The sequence below is a fragment of the Agelaius tricolor genome, unplaced genomic scaffold, assembly GCF_023055355.1.
Source record: "Agelaius tricolor isolate 1412-34295 unplaced genomic scaffold, bAgeTri1.0.p SCAF_10, whole genome shotgun sequence".
Classification (NCBI taxonomy): Eukaryota; Metazoa; Chordata; class Aves; order Passeriformes; family Icteridae; genus Agelaius; species Agelaius tricolor.
The window spans coordinates 9,310,417-9,325,504 of record NW_027269270.1 but is presented as its reverse complement, the minus strand read 5'-3'; the positions used below and the strand labels follow the sequence as shown (position 1 = coordinate 9,325,504).

Genomic DNA, 15,088 nt, shown 5'->3' with positions numbered 1-15,088 from the left:
ACCGGCTAGTGCGGATGCAAAGGTCTCCCTCTGCCCGGGCGTTTCCTGCTGTCGCCTCTCGCTGATTCCCAGGCCAAACCACTGCGATTTTCATACAAGGAGAAGAAAGCTTTTATAGCACCACTGATTCGCCTTCCTCCTTGCGAGCCTTCTGGGCTGCTGTCAGAAAATACAGCACCCTCACTGCAGGCGTTCGGCCCCGAACAGCCACCAGCCATGGAAAACAGCTCCCTTCCCACCCGTCCCACATCTGCTCAGGACACTTCTACAACAGGAGCAGGCATAGCGCTGGTGAAGGGCCCTGGGATGCTGCACCACCTCCACTTCACCTTCTGGTGCAGCACCGTGGATAGATGGTATTTCACAACAGGAGGGGAGAGATTTTACCAACTGGAATTCCATCCTTTTGAAAACTCACTTAATGCTCACTTTGAGCCAGAGAGCAACCCTCAGCACATCCACACTGTACAATAAAGAACCAATGTTCTTTATCTTTGCTAAGCACTGATTTGAAACCAGCATCCCATTCCCAAAAATCCAGTAAAAAATACTTTAACAATATATTAAACAGAAATCTGTACATTGTTATCCTAGAAGTGCCTTATCAATGTTCAAACCCCTATGCAAGATATTTGGTTACTATATGCATGGCAAGTTGGGTCAAAGGTGGAAAGAATCCAAAAAGCAAGGCACTTTTCAACATCTTCGTATCTTGTTCTAAGGACATATGGATCCATCTTTGCACTCACACACCTGGACAAATCAGGCCTAAACGCAAAGTGGCTACACATATAAAACTAACATGGAAGACTTAGGCAAAGCTCAGGAGATGTGTCCAGGATAACATGCCATGTGTGGCTGGCATCCACAAGAGCCAGCCATGTTTGTGGCCTGGGGAGTTCCAGTGGCTGTCAGGACAGAGTGACAAGAAAAGACACACTTACAGAAAGGACACACAGAATGAATGAATTCCCAAAGATCTCACTTATATTTCTTAGCACATTGCAAAGAAGTCATTGAAGATTAAACATGCCATTCTCTGTTCATTATTTGAAATATCTCTAGTTGAAAAGAGGCAGATTTTAATAATTTCAGAGAGAATGCCCATGTTTTTTAGGGGTCAGAATAAAAAGGCTGAACACTCAACACTGCTGTTAAACTGAAAGAATAGGTGAATGACTGGACAAGGACTCATGCCCCTGAACAGCATTATTTCTTCTTTAGCTAACAGCTCAACTCTTACAAGTGTTTTCCTTTTCAAATAGCACCACTCTGATCTTGCCTGCTTTCAGTTTTTCTTTCCTACGAGACTTCTGGCCCCACTTTCAGGTGGCAGTGCTTCTGCTGTCTGAAAACAAAATAGAATTTAGTGCCAGGCTTTTGACTGGATTTGGCCTCCCAGCCATGAGCTGGTAGGAAAGAAAGGGCAAAGTAAAAAACAAAGGTGAGGGCCTTCACAGAGAAAAAGTAATTGCCCCTCACTGTTGCCTAGCTTGTACTAGAAAGAAAAAACACTCAGGAAATTGCAAAATCAACTTCCTTCTTACCACTTAGCTCTGTGGGAGGGACACAAATATGTGCAAAAACCCACCAGCCACACTTTGCTCAGAACTGCAAAACTCAAAGTGTGTTTTCTCCTTGGCTGATTCACAGTATGGCTGTTCTGTGATTCTTTAAAGGATTTTGATGGGTTGTCTCTTCCTCCTAGTAGGTCTTCATCCACAAGTGATAATGGTAAACTATGGAGGTAGCTGGATTTTAATAGGCAGAACAAAGTACCAAATCACTTAAATTAATTTAAATCTGATCAGGGTGTGACTGATCAGCACCCTCTATAGACCTCACCCCCCCCTTCCAGTGAAGGACAGCTCAGACGAAAAGGACAAAAAAACCCACACCATCTCAGGGAAGAACAGATAATAAAGAAAGTCCAATTTACCTCAACATCAGGATTTGAGAGTGACCTTAGGTTTAGAGGAGACATTTGCATCTGTGAATCATCAGGTACCCCAAGACAATTAACAAGGAATAATGCCCTCTTGAGCAAGCCAGACCACCATGGAGGGTGTGGATAAGTGGCCCCAACCCATCATAAAAGTATAAAAGGCCCCAACCCATCATAAAAGTATAAAACCTGGGCAACTGATACAACATTTAAACTTTGAAAAGAACAATGGGCTTGAGCTGGCTTCCACCCACATTCCACCATGACTGGGAATGTGCAGGGTCATGACAGATAGCACATCTATGTAGCTGTCTTACCCTACCAAATCAAAATCCTGTGTATCCCCAAAGATACCAAATAATTAAATTTGATCTGTCTCATGTAGAATAGCTGAAAGAGCTTGGTCTGAGTGTATTGAACTCTGACACAGAAATATGAGAAACAGAAATGCTGTAGATGTACAACTTCACTTCTGCAGCAGCTGCAACCTTCCAGCATGTTTCTCACAGAGGAAGCAGTTACTGAATGGTCCTACTGGCATCAGCTGCCATTATCATGACAGTCCTGAACTTATTCTTTCCTACCATATCTCCAGCTGCTGCCCCTTAGGGTGGCTGACAACAAGCACTCCAACAAGAACAAAATTACTTCTGTGGGGTAAAAGTGCTTGTCATGCTGACTGTCCCTCAGAAAGCTCATCCAAAAGAGGAACACACCGCAAACTGAGGTGATATAAAAACCAAGAGAATTTATTCTAACAGAAACATGATTACAGAACTTCTTTCCAGTATTCCATATTCATTCAAGACACTGTGCTCTGAGAGCACTGAGAAATAGCAAAGTGAGAACCTTTATTATTGAAAAACTTACAGTCGGGCTGCTTATTCAAGTAGATGATTGACATAAACCAAGTATTTAGAAGAAAAGAACCAAACTAACATAATCATGGGGTTTTGGTCCTTCTGGAGCAGGATGTTATTCTCCATGAACATTTGTAGCTTCCAAAGACAGACAACGATTCACCTCTGGGTAAGGCAGTTACAACCTAACACATTCTGCTTGGGAATGCATCCGGCTTTCTGAATCTGTTCTTTTTTTGCAGATTTTAGGGACTTAACTCAGACACAAATGGGACTTCATTGACAATTCCAATAACTTTTACAGTACTACTTGAAAGTCCTTTCTCACTTGAAACCCAGATTGAACATACTCCACTGCTTCTGCAGGAAAAAAACCTGATGATTTGTAGTTTTCCACAGCCTTACCCAACTGTTACAGATCCAGGTATTGGAAGACTGATTCAATATGGAATTTGAAAAATTTAGGTCCTATGCCTCCTTAAAGGGCTAGGCCTACTACATAGATCCAGATAATTTCTCATGTAAATTCTCTTCCCGGTCAAAGCCCAGATGTCATTCCTATCCGAGTGTATTCTTACTTGTCTGCTTTTCATTGTGGAACTTCAAAGATCAATAGCTTCAGTAGCGTTGATGTTATCTTTGGCATTTGCTTAAATCCTTCTATGTCTTTTGTGGCCACTTCTCTGTTCACTTCTGTCAGGATGCTTGCGAGATCCATGCGCCTTGAGCAAAAATGAAGAGAAGTTACACTGAAACACATGGTACTTGCAGCTCAGCCAAGAAGGTGATGTGTATTTGCCCCACTAAAGTGGTATCCCAGGGAAGGCTGGTATCTTCCTCACCCTATTGCCACTGAAATTGCACATTCCATTGAATAACCACAGAATTCAGTGTGTTTGGGGGAAATAAAAGCAACCTCCATGTAGCATTGCTCTGGTTACAGCCAGAAGAAGTCACCAAGATGAAATAAACCTACACATTCTCCATCTCTTCTTCTGGACGTCATGAGAAAATGATATCTGAAGGGAAATTCTATTTTCTAAATGAAGTTTATGAGGGGATGGGTGGGAGGCAACAATGAAAATTATGCCTGCACAGCACTGGGGGGTTTTGTCTGTGTAATCACTCAACAAATTCACCTCTAGTCAGGTATCACCAGAAGAAAAAAAAATTTTCAGTCAAAAAATGTTAAAAAGCACACATACACACACTTGTTTGTGTGTAACGTTGCAGCATTACAACCCTGGTTTGGTCACAGGATAACCAGGGGAAGTCACTTATACTTTGGCTTATCTGTAGAAGACTGACAGTGCCCAATTTCAAAATAAATACTGTTCTCCACTGTCCTGAATGGCAAAAGCATTAATTGCACAAATGCAAACCACTGTGTTTCAGCATAGCATGCTTAAGTATGCACATCTGCAATACTCTAAATGTACAAGAATTAGAACTAGTACTTACTGTGGGCAAAGCAACTCCATCTTCTCACAGAGGGATTGAATGTAAACACTGCCAGTACTACGACTGCGGTAGCAGAAGTAGTCCTCCACTGTAGCCATGCCAATCAGAATATCAGCCCTATCAGGAATGGAAGTTGGAGGTCTAGCATCCACCTCAAGATGTCCAGAAGAGTCCGATTCTACTGCAACAGACGGATGATGTTCAGAGCCTTGGCAAGCCTGGATAATAAACACCTTGGGTTTGCCAGCAAGAGAAGGACAGTTAGTTCCAGTGAAGCGGGAGACTAAAGCTTCAATATTTACACACTCATCATCAACACCTTTTATTTTGTCTTTTTCACCATGGGAGAAAATGAAGCAAACAAAACAGTCCATATTTCTATGATCTTTCTTGCTGTATTCTTCAACTGTGTCATATATTTTTTTTCCTTCTAGATCCATGTACTCAACTGTCTCAAACTGAAGCCACTTAAAGACCCTCTTCACAGCCTCTGGGGAAAAAATCAGAAGGAACTTGTTAAACATACACAGTGACAAGGAAGATGCTGAAACGTCAGTGTCTTTGTAGTAGATCAGATACTAGCAGAAGTGTTCAGATCCCACCAGTAAAATCACCTTTTAGCCTGCCAAATCCTATTAGAAAAACCCAAATGCCTAAATTGCCTAATTTTATTTTTTTAAACACAACTGGGCTAAGTATCATGCTGTCTAACACAAAAACAGGTTTTAGATTCTGTGTTGTATTGGTACAAATTAGTGAAGTTCACTGTGTTAACCCAAGCTTTAACTATGCGTTGCATAGTAGTCTCAAATGTCTAAGAACAACACTTGGCAAGTTAAAAGAAGTGCCACCTCTTTAGAATGACAAATCCTGCCACTCTTAAATGAAGCAGGCCCTTCATTCTGTGAGAATGGTTGATGCAGCAAGAAGGGAATCAGAGTAACCTGCTCACAAATGCTAGGAAGACTTCTCAGCAAATGGGGGCCTAATTGTTGTATGGGCAGAGAGGAAGTAGCTGGGAAGAAAGCAGCTTGTAAATGGGCTGGATGGAGTTAAAATATCTGTGACATGTCCTTTCAGGAACCTGACTTTTCTTTTTCACTCTTGTTTACCTTAAAAGTGATTGCAGAAAGACAGGCTTTAAGGAAAGTTACATTTATTTGAGCATTGAAGAGAAATTGAGGACTTAAAATATTTTTCTAAGCTAAGAACTGAAAACAATCAAGAACTGGAAAGATGGAATAATAATCACTTTTTCTCTAGTTGTACATACAACCAATTAAGACAATACCTTTTTCCTAGAACAAAAAGTAGATCCTTCTTTATGCCATCAGCTAAATGCTGGAAGTGACATATTTCCAATTGGTACCATGACTGTCACTCCAGTCTCTGGAAGCCAAGGAGTACCATGGACATGATTCTTCTTCACAGCAAAGATTAGATTATTGTTTTCGAGAATGATCAGAGGAAAAAACCCAAACCAGTAATTGAATTTAAAAAGTACTTACCTCCATCTTGCAATGTTCCCTCTCTATTGTGACGTCGATTTTTAAAAATGTGGTTGTTAATAATTAAGCAGTAACCATGGGGGTTATTTTCCATCTTATATATTTCCCCATACTGCAGAAACAAAAAGAAAACAAAAACCAAAAACGAACAAACAAACAAACAAAACCACAGGTAGGAAAGCAGAGCCAGACATTCAAAAGAGAAATACACTATATACAGATTGCTGGTCCATCATTATCTAAGCACAAAAGAAAATCACAAAGGCTAAGAAACAAGAAAGGAAAAGCCTAAGGATACAATTTAGCTACAGAGGACAGAAATCTTCATTGTCTCCCTGAACCCCTTCTCCTCTCTCTCTTCAGTCAGGATATGATTTTGACGTGGGATAAGGGATCCAGAAACACAAATTTGCGTATGCATAGGAAAAGTTCCTGCACCCCACCATTTCCTCTGAGGGTCCTTGTGCAATTCCAGTGAGGTAGGGGGTTCTGCTATTTCCTTCACATCTGTTCAGGAGTATCCTGGCCAGGACTTTAATGTCCCAGTCTCCATTATCATTAAGATTGGTTTCTTCACTCAACTGTTTGTTCATATCTTGCTTAAAAGGTTGCTGACAATCAGGTCCCCACCAAGAAGGCTCGGTCTTGTCTGGAAAATAAGAATTGTTCCAAGGCCTACCCCTCCATCTTGGCTGTTCCACCTGCTTAGTGTTATGAATTTATGTTCCCTCTCCCAGGAAATGGATAAATACTTTAAAGGTACTCTTGAGGCATTTCTCACCTGTTTTGCTCCTTGTTCCTCTGGATACACAGACACAGACACAGGATAGCGGACTTCTTCCCTAGAATACTTTTCTAAGAAGGAGAAGATAAACAAACATTTCAAACCCACAAGGATAAATCTTCCACTGTGCATATTTCAACACTCAAAAAGCCAGAACAAGGAGTGAGGTGCAAGGGGTTTTCACAGCAGTGAGACACCAGCATTTTGTAGAGCTGGGCCAAGCTTGGCTCCAGTTTCACAGACTACTGGTTGTTACAGAAGCCATGCAGGCCTGTGCTCCATTGCTTCTCTGCTCCTCTGCTCTTCAACTGCTAGCAAGATACAGATAATAAAAGGTTAAATGTGATTAGTCATCCCAGGAAAGCCATTCACCAGCCTCTCAACTGTGGGATATATAAGTGAAAGAGGAGACCCCTTTCTGTACAATAGTAAAAAATGCTGGTCCATTTACTTCTGAGGCTACTGTCCCTTCTCCAGAGAAGTTTACTGTGTGAGTGGATGCAGGGATGCAAAATACCAGCATAATGAAAGATCTCCTCAGAGCACTTCTTTGAATACAACTTTCTGAAAAAAGTAAAGAAATCATCAAACCCACGACTCTAACCAAGGACACAAAATCACAGTACTCATTTTAGAAGTTAAAAAAATGTGTTTAAATGAAATTTAATTGTCAGGGCTCTACAAAACATGCTTTTTTTTCTACTTATCAAGAGGACAAGATAATAACAATACTACTAGAGAGCCATTCCCCAACACAGAACTTGCTTGGCAACAGCCTACCTTAGCAATTATCTTCTGCTCTTTCAGAGACACCAGCAGAGGAGAGCAGCACAAAGACATGCAGGGAGAACTGCTGGGTAGCTCTGCAGGGTACTGCATGGATTGTTTAAATGTTTCTGAGGAAACTCATGAACTGAGTCCTTCAGAAGGAAGTTGCTATTGAGTGAGACATCCTGTTTCCCAAAGGAACACCCAGCTGTGGTGCCAGAAAGCACCACCTCAGCTGCAACAGCCAGGATATACATCAAGTGCTTTAAATGTCCCATCTGGTTACAGAAAGTTACACTTTAACCAAGTGACTGGTTTTCAGGGAGTTCCCTTTGACTGAGAGCAAAGGGCCTGGCTAACAGGAGATAGTGCTGACAATCTCCCAACACAAGTTTCCCTGAGTCACCTGTCAATTCCTGTCTCTTGCAGTGACTTGGAAGTTATGCTGGTCCAAAACCAGCACTTTTTCCTGAACAGATAAATTGCATTTAAGGCAAAGAGAAGGCAGAAGAAGGCCATTTACAAGGGACAAAACATACTTCAAGGATAGATACAAAAATCCATGATGGGATAATGAAGTAGCAGAAAACTTCAAAAATCAGAGTCCTCCAGAGCTGTTCTGCCTGTCCTAGGGTACCATAAGGTCTCTTCCTTTTTACTGGACTTCTAAGCTGCCAAGGATGGAGGTATAAAACCCACAAAAGAACCCAGATCTGTTCTTAAACAGCTTAAATAAATTTACCTCTTTTTTTTCCTTCATAGGCATCAATTTTTTTCTTTAAGTCAGCTCTAAATCCCTGTAATATATCTTTCAGCGTTGTCAGGTTATCTTCTTTAATTATCTCATTTATTTCCATTTCCAGAAAGACCTGCAACATTGACTGGTAAAACAAAAACACATAAACCAAACTCATCCAGTGACCTTTGATAACCGCAGTATCAGGCAGCTCTGCAACAGGGCAGAAGACAACATCCTCATTCCCAGGGACCAGCTAAAGACCTATTACTTTTTCCTCCAAAACTCATTAAAGCAAGGGTCAAGATGCAATGCAACTGAATAAACCCATCATCACTAAGGTTAAAGCAGGACAATTAGAAATTGCTAACTAGGTTATCCTGCTTTGTTTCAGCAGTACAAAGCACTGATGAGGATAACATAACATCCTGTTGTGCCTTTGTGTTCTGATGAAGTGCTGCTAAGTCCTTTAGCTATGCCATTTTCCATCACAGGAAAGTTGTTCAATACTAATTTTGTTTATTAAAGCTCTATTGTCCACCAAGTTGGAGGTAAATCTGCTAATTTTCCTCTACAATAAAAATGGCACTTTTAAGGCAGGTTCTTAATAATACCAAGCATTTTTATAACACAGCTCATTACAAATATTAAACTAGCTCACTCAACGTCTTAATACTTTTGGGAAAACTTAACAGTATGTTGTTACTCCAAATTATAATAAATAAGAAAATATACCCATTGACACACAAAAATTTGTGATTCAACTCACATTAGAACTTGATTTTCTGTCTCCAAAACATTGTTTTTCCTTTAGTGAACATCACTCTTCTTAGGTATAGCATATTTCTTATAAAGACATTTGTCTTATAAATGCCAAGCAAAGATTCAAGGAAGATCATGATGGATTTTGCAAGAAGATAAGATTAAAGAGACAGCTGCTGGAGCGAAAATAGAATCAGGAGAGAAAAAAAGGCAAAGATACAATGCAAAAAATAAGGATCCATTCTTTCACACAGCAGTTATTAGCTAACATCACAATTCTTTCAAACCAGATTTTCATGAGAGCAGACTGCTTTCTCTTTCCTCCCTTCTTACAAGAACTAGAGGACTCTGAACTAGCCTTGCAAAAAACTTCTCAAGACTACTTTTCATACAGCATTTTCCTGGAGCTTGCTCTTTTGTAGTGGTCCTTGGAGCAGGAACTTCACTTTTTGGACATTTTCTGAAGTCAAATCCTCTGCAATTCCATACAGCAGTTGCCTGACAATAAACAACAGAGAGACCTTCAAGAAGGAAGTAAACACCACAATTAAACATTTGAACTGCAAAATGTAAAACTCACAATGGCAGGAATTCATGTGTAATAAACACAGTTATGCTGGGATATTTACAAGACGAAAGTGCAGACAGAAGAGACAGTTGACACTGAACTGTTGTATTGTGCATGCTCCCGTGTTTACCTGTAATCTGACACCTGTGCCCTGCCCGGGACCTGCAGCTCCCTCTCCATCTCCTCCCGGCTGGATCCCAGGTGAGCAGTCAGGAGGTCGATCCGATGGATCCGGTAGAGCAGCTCCTTCAGGAAGAACAGGTTCCCTGCCCCAATCATGCATCTCTCCTGCAGAACTTCAAACAAGGCCTTGGGGTCACGGATGGCTTCCAGCGTCCCCTTGGCGACATAGTCCAGGCTGAAGAATTTAAGAGCTGACAGTTCCTCTGTCCCCAAAGCCTCAGAAACTTCAAGAAGCAGTTTGCGGAACTCTGTACTCATTTCACATCAGGATTTGGATCTAAACACAAACAGCAGTTGATTTCATCTGTCAGTAAGACTAGTGCAACGACATGATTTATGTAAGGGGTATCAATCACATTGTGTACAATAGCCCAAAATTAATACATGCAGTCAGAAGTATTTCCATAGAGAGCGGCTGTCTTGCTATCATAGCTTTGATGCTTAACTCCTTCAGTTCTCTGGACTTTACAAAGGGTATTGAAACCTCTTTACTAAGTGACATTAGCAGAGAAAGTCATAGATTATTCTTGCTTCCTATGGTGTGTCTAGACAGTGGGGAGTACTAATGTGTAGGATGTAAAATCCTGGCAGGCTGCTGCTGGTTTTCTTTGGGTTTGGGGTTTTTGAAGTTTGATAACATTTGGGAGAAACAGCCACTTGCCAGTCTGAAATGTAGACTATGTAATAAATGAGACTGCCAAATTTTACACCATAACAGGACTGAGAGTCCACATGAGTATAGCTACTCTAAGCTATCTGGCTTCTCCTTTCTTTTCATACTGCTTCTGGCCAGCTTACCCAAAGCACCTCTTCCTATTTTGGTTTATCTGAATCAAGTAAACTCAGTTCCCAGCTCTCAATGAATTTGTAATATTATAAGCAAATACAGATCATGTCATCCCTTTTACAAAGGCCCATGAAGAATTCTTATCAAACTAGCTGTTTCACTGAGCATAGAGTATCACCTCCCTTCTCCTTCACTTTCTCCATCAGCTTTAGAAATAATTAACTTGGCTTATGGATTCAACTTTTGAGCACAAGAGGAAGTTAGAAAATTCCAAACCTTCCAGCTATTCCCCCTGACACTGAAGGAACCTACCTCCGCTGATGAGACAACCCATGGGCATGTTGGTGTCTGTTACAAACTCTTTTCAAGCTGAACAAAGACACTGAACATGTGTCAGGAGGTCTCATTTTTTGATTGTACCATCGTCTTAACTGCAGCAACCAGCCCAGCCTGATATTTAAACTCAAAAGGTATTGGCTAACCTGCCCTTAAATTTATACAATACACTCCCACAAGAGGGGAGGCTAACAAGCCGTCAATTTTGCACAGTACACTTCACAAATCCCACAACAAACTCCTCAAAAGGTGCTGGCTCCTGAGCCACAAAAATCTCCACAAGCTCCTCCCTCCCACAACAAACTTCAAAACAGAATATGGGGTAAAATATTAATTATAGCTGTGCAAGCCAAGAAAGAGAAGAAAGCAAAGAATATCCCCAGTCCTTAGATTCTGTGTTGATGCTGCCAAATGGACAGTCTGGAGATGGAGCGAGAACAGAGAGGGCATAAAGGGGGGCAGGGGTGTTTGCCCAATCTGCCCAGTCCATGTCCTGCTGGAGTTAACCTGCTGCATGGCCATTATCTAAATTAGACTCATGTGTTTTGTTCACGTGTGCAGTGACACCCTTTCCCCAGAAGGGAGCTGGGCTGGGGGATGGAGCACAAATCTCAGGGTGGAGCAGGGAGCTGCCTCAGCCCAGTGCTGCCCCAATGCCTCAGGACCCTCTCCCCTGATCACACCTCTCCTGTAGCAATGCTTAGCATGCTTGAGACAAATCAGCCTACAGCTGACACTTAAAGGACCTGTCTCCTCTTCCTTCTAGTAAGATACCCATTTGCCACTTTACTTTCTCTGCCCAAGGTGTCAGACACCTGGGAATCTCTGAAGAGAAACTATATAAATGCATTCAGAACAGGTCTCTTGTCTTATAGACAACTGGCAATGGGAGACAGAAAAGGCAGCAATGACAAAAGAGAATTTCCTATTCCTGCACTACTGGAATACTGCAATCCATTTTACTTACTGCTACTGCAGGTGTTTCAGCAACAGTACCCCAAGGTAGTCCAGCTGACTAACTGGAAATAATAATTAGCAGACAATTGTATTTTGCTCTCCTCCAAGGACCACTCGACAGCAAAGGAGCTTTTTGTGGCAAGCCCTTGGTCAGTGTTGTGTGGGTTAGCAAGAGTGAATGTACAAGTGAATCTAGTAAATGTATAACTGGATCTTAAACCTTTGCATTTCAAGTAAACTGATAAACAGTGAAACACGTTGTGACACAGCACGTCCAATTTGTGTTCTGCCCCAAAATACTGATTTCTTTAAATCCACTCAAACCAAACTTTTAAACAGACAAGAATCCATGTCCTTCAGCCCATATAAGCCAGTCGTATCTTACTGTGCTTAACCTCAATGATTACTTTATATTTCTATAACTACAAAGGAAAGAATAATATTTTCTTGGGAGGTAGTTATGAAGTTATCTTCTTTCTCACATAAATCATGCCTTTCATTTAAGATACAAGAGATATTGCTTATAGAAGCAAATCTTTCTTGTAAAGAGAATTTTCATTTTATTTCCCAAAGGCTGTAAGTTTCAAACCCATCAAGTTACTACAGTTAGATGAGATGTGCCACCTATATGTTACATTTAAGTCTGTCTGTAATTACAGGGAGTAAAATTAAAACAATATTTAAGTGCCACTGTCTTTTTCTCCAGTTTGCTAACTTAAAGGCACAACTGATACCAGTAAAAATAATATTAATTGTAGTCATAATTTTAAATCACTTACATGGGAGAACAACTCTGAAGAAAGTGAGACAGCCAATCTCTAAAGTTCCAGGAAAAGTCTGCCTTTTTTTACAATACGGTATTATCACATGACTTCCAAGAAATATGTTACAACAACATATATAAAATGCTAATAAAGGAATAAAATGCTAATAAAGCAGGAGAACCCTACTTCAGCTACTTCCATTTTCAGAAAACTGATTATTACAGAACTTGTGAGAAAAAAGTGGTAAACAAGCCATGAAGTAATCAGGTTTTGCTCTTGTTTTACGGCAACAACTAAGCGGCATACCTAGTGCTTTCTAGCATAAGCACAGCTCAGTACTTTTGCTTTCATACACAAATCCTAATTAAAAAGCAGAGATGGCTGAATCTACATATTTTCATTTAAAATATCTCAGTCCCACTGCCCTGTTATATCACAAGATCTGTCATGACTTACTCCCTTTCTCTGAAGTCCCTCTTCAACTCACTCCAGTTTATTTTTAACAGGACGATATTTTTTAAATTTTAAAAAAGCCAACTATTAGCACCAAATTCAGTAGCAGCACTCAGTAAATGCAGGGAAATCAACAACTAAATTTTTTTCTGAAATTATTCATGTATTATACTTCCCCATTTAGAGGAGAATTTGAACATAATTAACTTCTTACATCTTCACTCTCTTTAACGTAAAGAATTTAGCCTTCAAGGAAAAGGCTCCCGGCATGCGAGTCGCTGGAATCTTCCATGAAGCAGGAAATGAAACAGCACTCAGTATGGCTACCAGACTCTCAGCAGACCCTCACGGCAGCATTATGAAGAGAGTTAGGAGTGCTAAAATTTGTTAAAATTTTGCAATGAAAACAGTCATTCATGGATTTCAACCTATCTATCTTTACAAACTCAAGACTATACCGTATCCGTTTATAGAATGAAGTGTATAAATTCCTTCCAAGAGGCACACTCGAGTAACAGATCAGAAATCCTTGTTTCGCTGGCAGGAATTGCACCACCATCCAAAGGCTGGGAACAGCACAGAGGCTAACACCACAAGTACTCTTTCATCTTCAGATCCAAAATTTTAGTCTCCATGCCATTCCAAGTCTCAGCATCTCTTTCCGTCCATAATTTCTTCTGTGTCTTACCTGAACCAAGACTTCACTTGCAGTCTGAAAGAGCCCCCGTGCCGTGATAGGCACTATGACAGACAGATAATGGCTTCTCCTCTCGTTCAGCAGCTTGAAGGTCCACCCCTTTTTGGCACTATTAGTTTCACTTTTGATTTCTTCCTCTCGGCCTCCCTGGAAAAGTTACTGTCCTTTTGTTAAATTAGTCTCCCTCATTTCCCTCGGCTCCCCTGCACTCTGGTTTCCTCCAGAACTGTCTCAGTGACCCAATCTTTTCCTTGTACAGCCTGCCAAAACTTCATCGCCCTAGAAAGGGTGATCTTGAGGAAGAAAAACTGCTGCAGTTCCTGCCTGCTCAGCAACTGGAACGACTGTCACCTGCACTGTCACAGGGCGGGACACACAGCTCCTGCACAAAAATGACACGAGGGACAGGAGACCAGGAAACTTTTTTACCACTTTAAGATCATGATCTTGCCAAGACAGCAACTTCCCCAGAAGACTTTTTACACTAGTTCCACTTGAATCTGTCTATGCAGGGGCTGCACAAGACACAACCTTTCCTTAATTCTGTAGGCAGAGAATGGGTGCATGGGTCTGTATGCTACCAATAAGCCTCAACAGCAACCGACCACATTTCTTTGTTTGTGTTCGTGACCAGTATCTTTCTGGCACAGCTCTGTATCACTGGATACAGGAAGGTGTACAGTGTGGACAGCAAGGACTGATGAATACCTGAGTTGTACAAAACCAACCCACTCTCCCCAAGAGTTTCAAACTTCCATCTCACAACACCCTGCCGGAGATCACACAGAAATGCCTAAGTGTCTGGATGGCAGCTGCAGCTCCAGTTCCAGCTTGCCCTGCCTTTGGTGCTGACAAATACCACTGCATGCACCAGGTATTACACTGTGCAGCCACATAAACACAGCCCTCAACACACACAGGTGAAATACACTGAATAGTCCAAATCAGGATAACGTAAACTCGGTTTAAACAAACTTCTTATGAGCAAGGGAGATTTCACCAGTCTCACACTTCACAAGGGTGAGAGCCCAAGGGGAGCCCTCCCGCCATGGAAGTCAAGGCTCAGTAAGCTCAGATTCTTCTGACTGCCTTTACCTATCTATGATTTCACTGAAGATTACCCAGTGGAGATTACCCAGTGATTACACAGAATCTCAGTGATTACACAGAGACAGAAGTCTCTACAAAAAAAGAAAAAGAGCATGATAGCATTCCCTGTCTACCAAACTAAAAATGAAAACAAGATCCCACAAAACTAAGTCAATGGTTACTCCAGACTGATAAAAATTTGTTTCCTAAACATACAAAATGAGTGCATCAAGTCTGAACAGTAACTGCAAGCCAGAAACATCACAATTCCATCCCAATGTTATATATTCCACTAAAGCATGAAACATTTTTCTTATCTGTGGCATAAATGTGACTTCAAGTATGGCAGCCGTGCCATCTCAGAAGACTTAAAATGCAATGGGTATTAAAATGCAGTACCACTTTATTATCATAAAGGGACCATCATGTT

General features: G+C 41.1%; 1 protein-coding gene across 4 annotated transcripts; it reads right to left on the bottom strand.

The window, feature by feature from the left end:
- Positions 1-2,673: 2,673 nt before the first annotated feature.
- On the bottom strand, positions 2,674-13,927 carry LOC139593578 (caspase-8-like). 4 transcript variants are annotated; one of them, XM_071434639.1, is made up of 9 exons: positions 13,561-13,926; positions 9,523-9,852; positions 9,217-9,322; positions 8,069-8,207; positions 6,556-6,629; positions 5,775-5,886; positions 4,586-4,756; positions 4,267-4,444; positions 2,674-3,527 (listed from the first exon to the last, which is right to left on the bottom strand). In XM_071434639.1, the coding sequence occupies exons 2-9, from the start codon at positions 9,831-9,833 to the stop codon at positions 3,395-3,397; spliced, it is 1,224 nt and encodes a 407-aa protein (XP_071290740.1). In that variant the 5' UTR covers positions 9,834-9,852; positions 13,561-13,926; the 3' UTR covers positions 2,674-3,394. The 4 variants fall into 4 exon arrangements, with proteins under 4 accessions (XP_071290740.1, XP_071290741.1, XP_071290738.1 ...); XM_071434640.1 differs by lacking the exon at positions 4,586-4,756 and having other exon boundaries at positions 13,561-13,927; XM_071434637.1 differs by having other exon boundaries at positions 4,267-4,756; positions 13,561-13,925.
- Positions 13,928-15,088: the final 1,161 nt, after the last annotated feature.

Excerpts from the sequence above, each read along its gene's own strand:
- LOC139593578 (XM_071434637.1), bottom strand. The coding sequence starts at position 9,833 with ATGAGTACAGAGTTCCGCAAACTGCTTCTTGAAGTTTCTGAGGCTTTG. Across the intron at positions 6,630-8,068 it reads CTATGAAGGAAAAAAAAGAG|AAAAGTATTCTAGGGAAGAA; the intron begins GTAAATTTATTT and ends TCTCCTTCTTAG. Across the intron at positions 5,887-6,555 it reads AGGAACAAGGAGCAAAACAG|TATGGGGAAATATATAAGAT; the intron begins GTGAGAAATGCC and ends TTGTTTCTGCAG.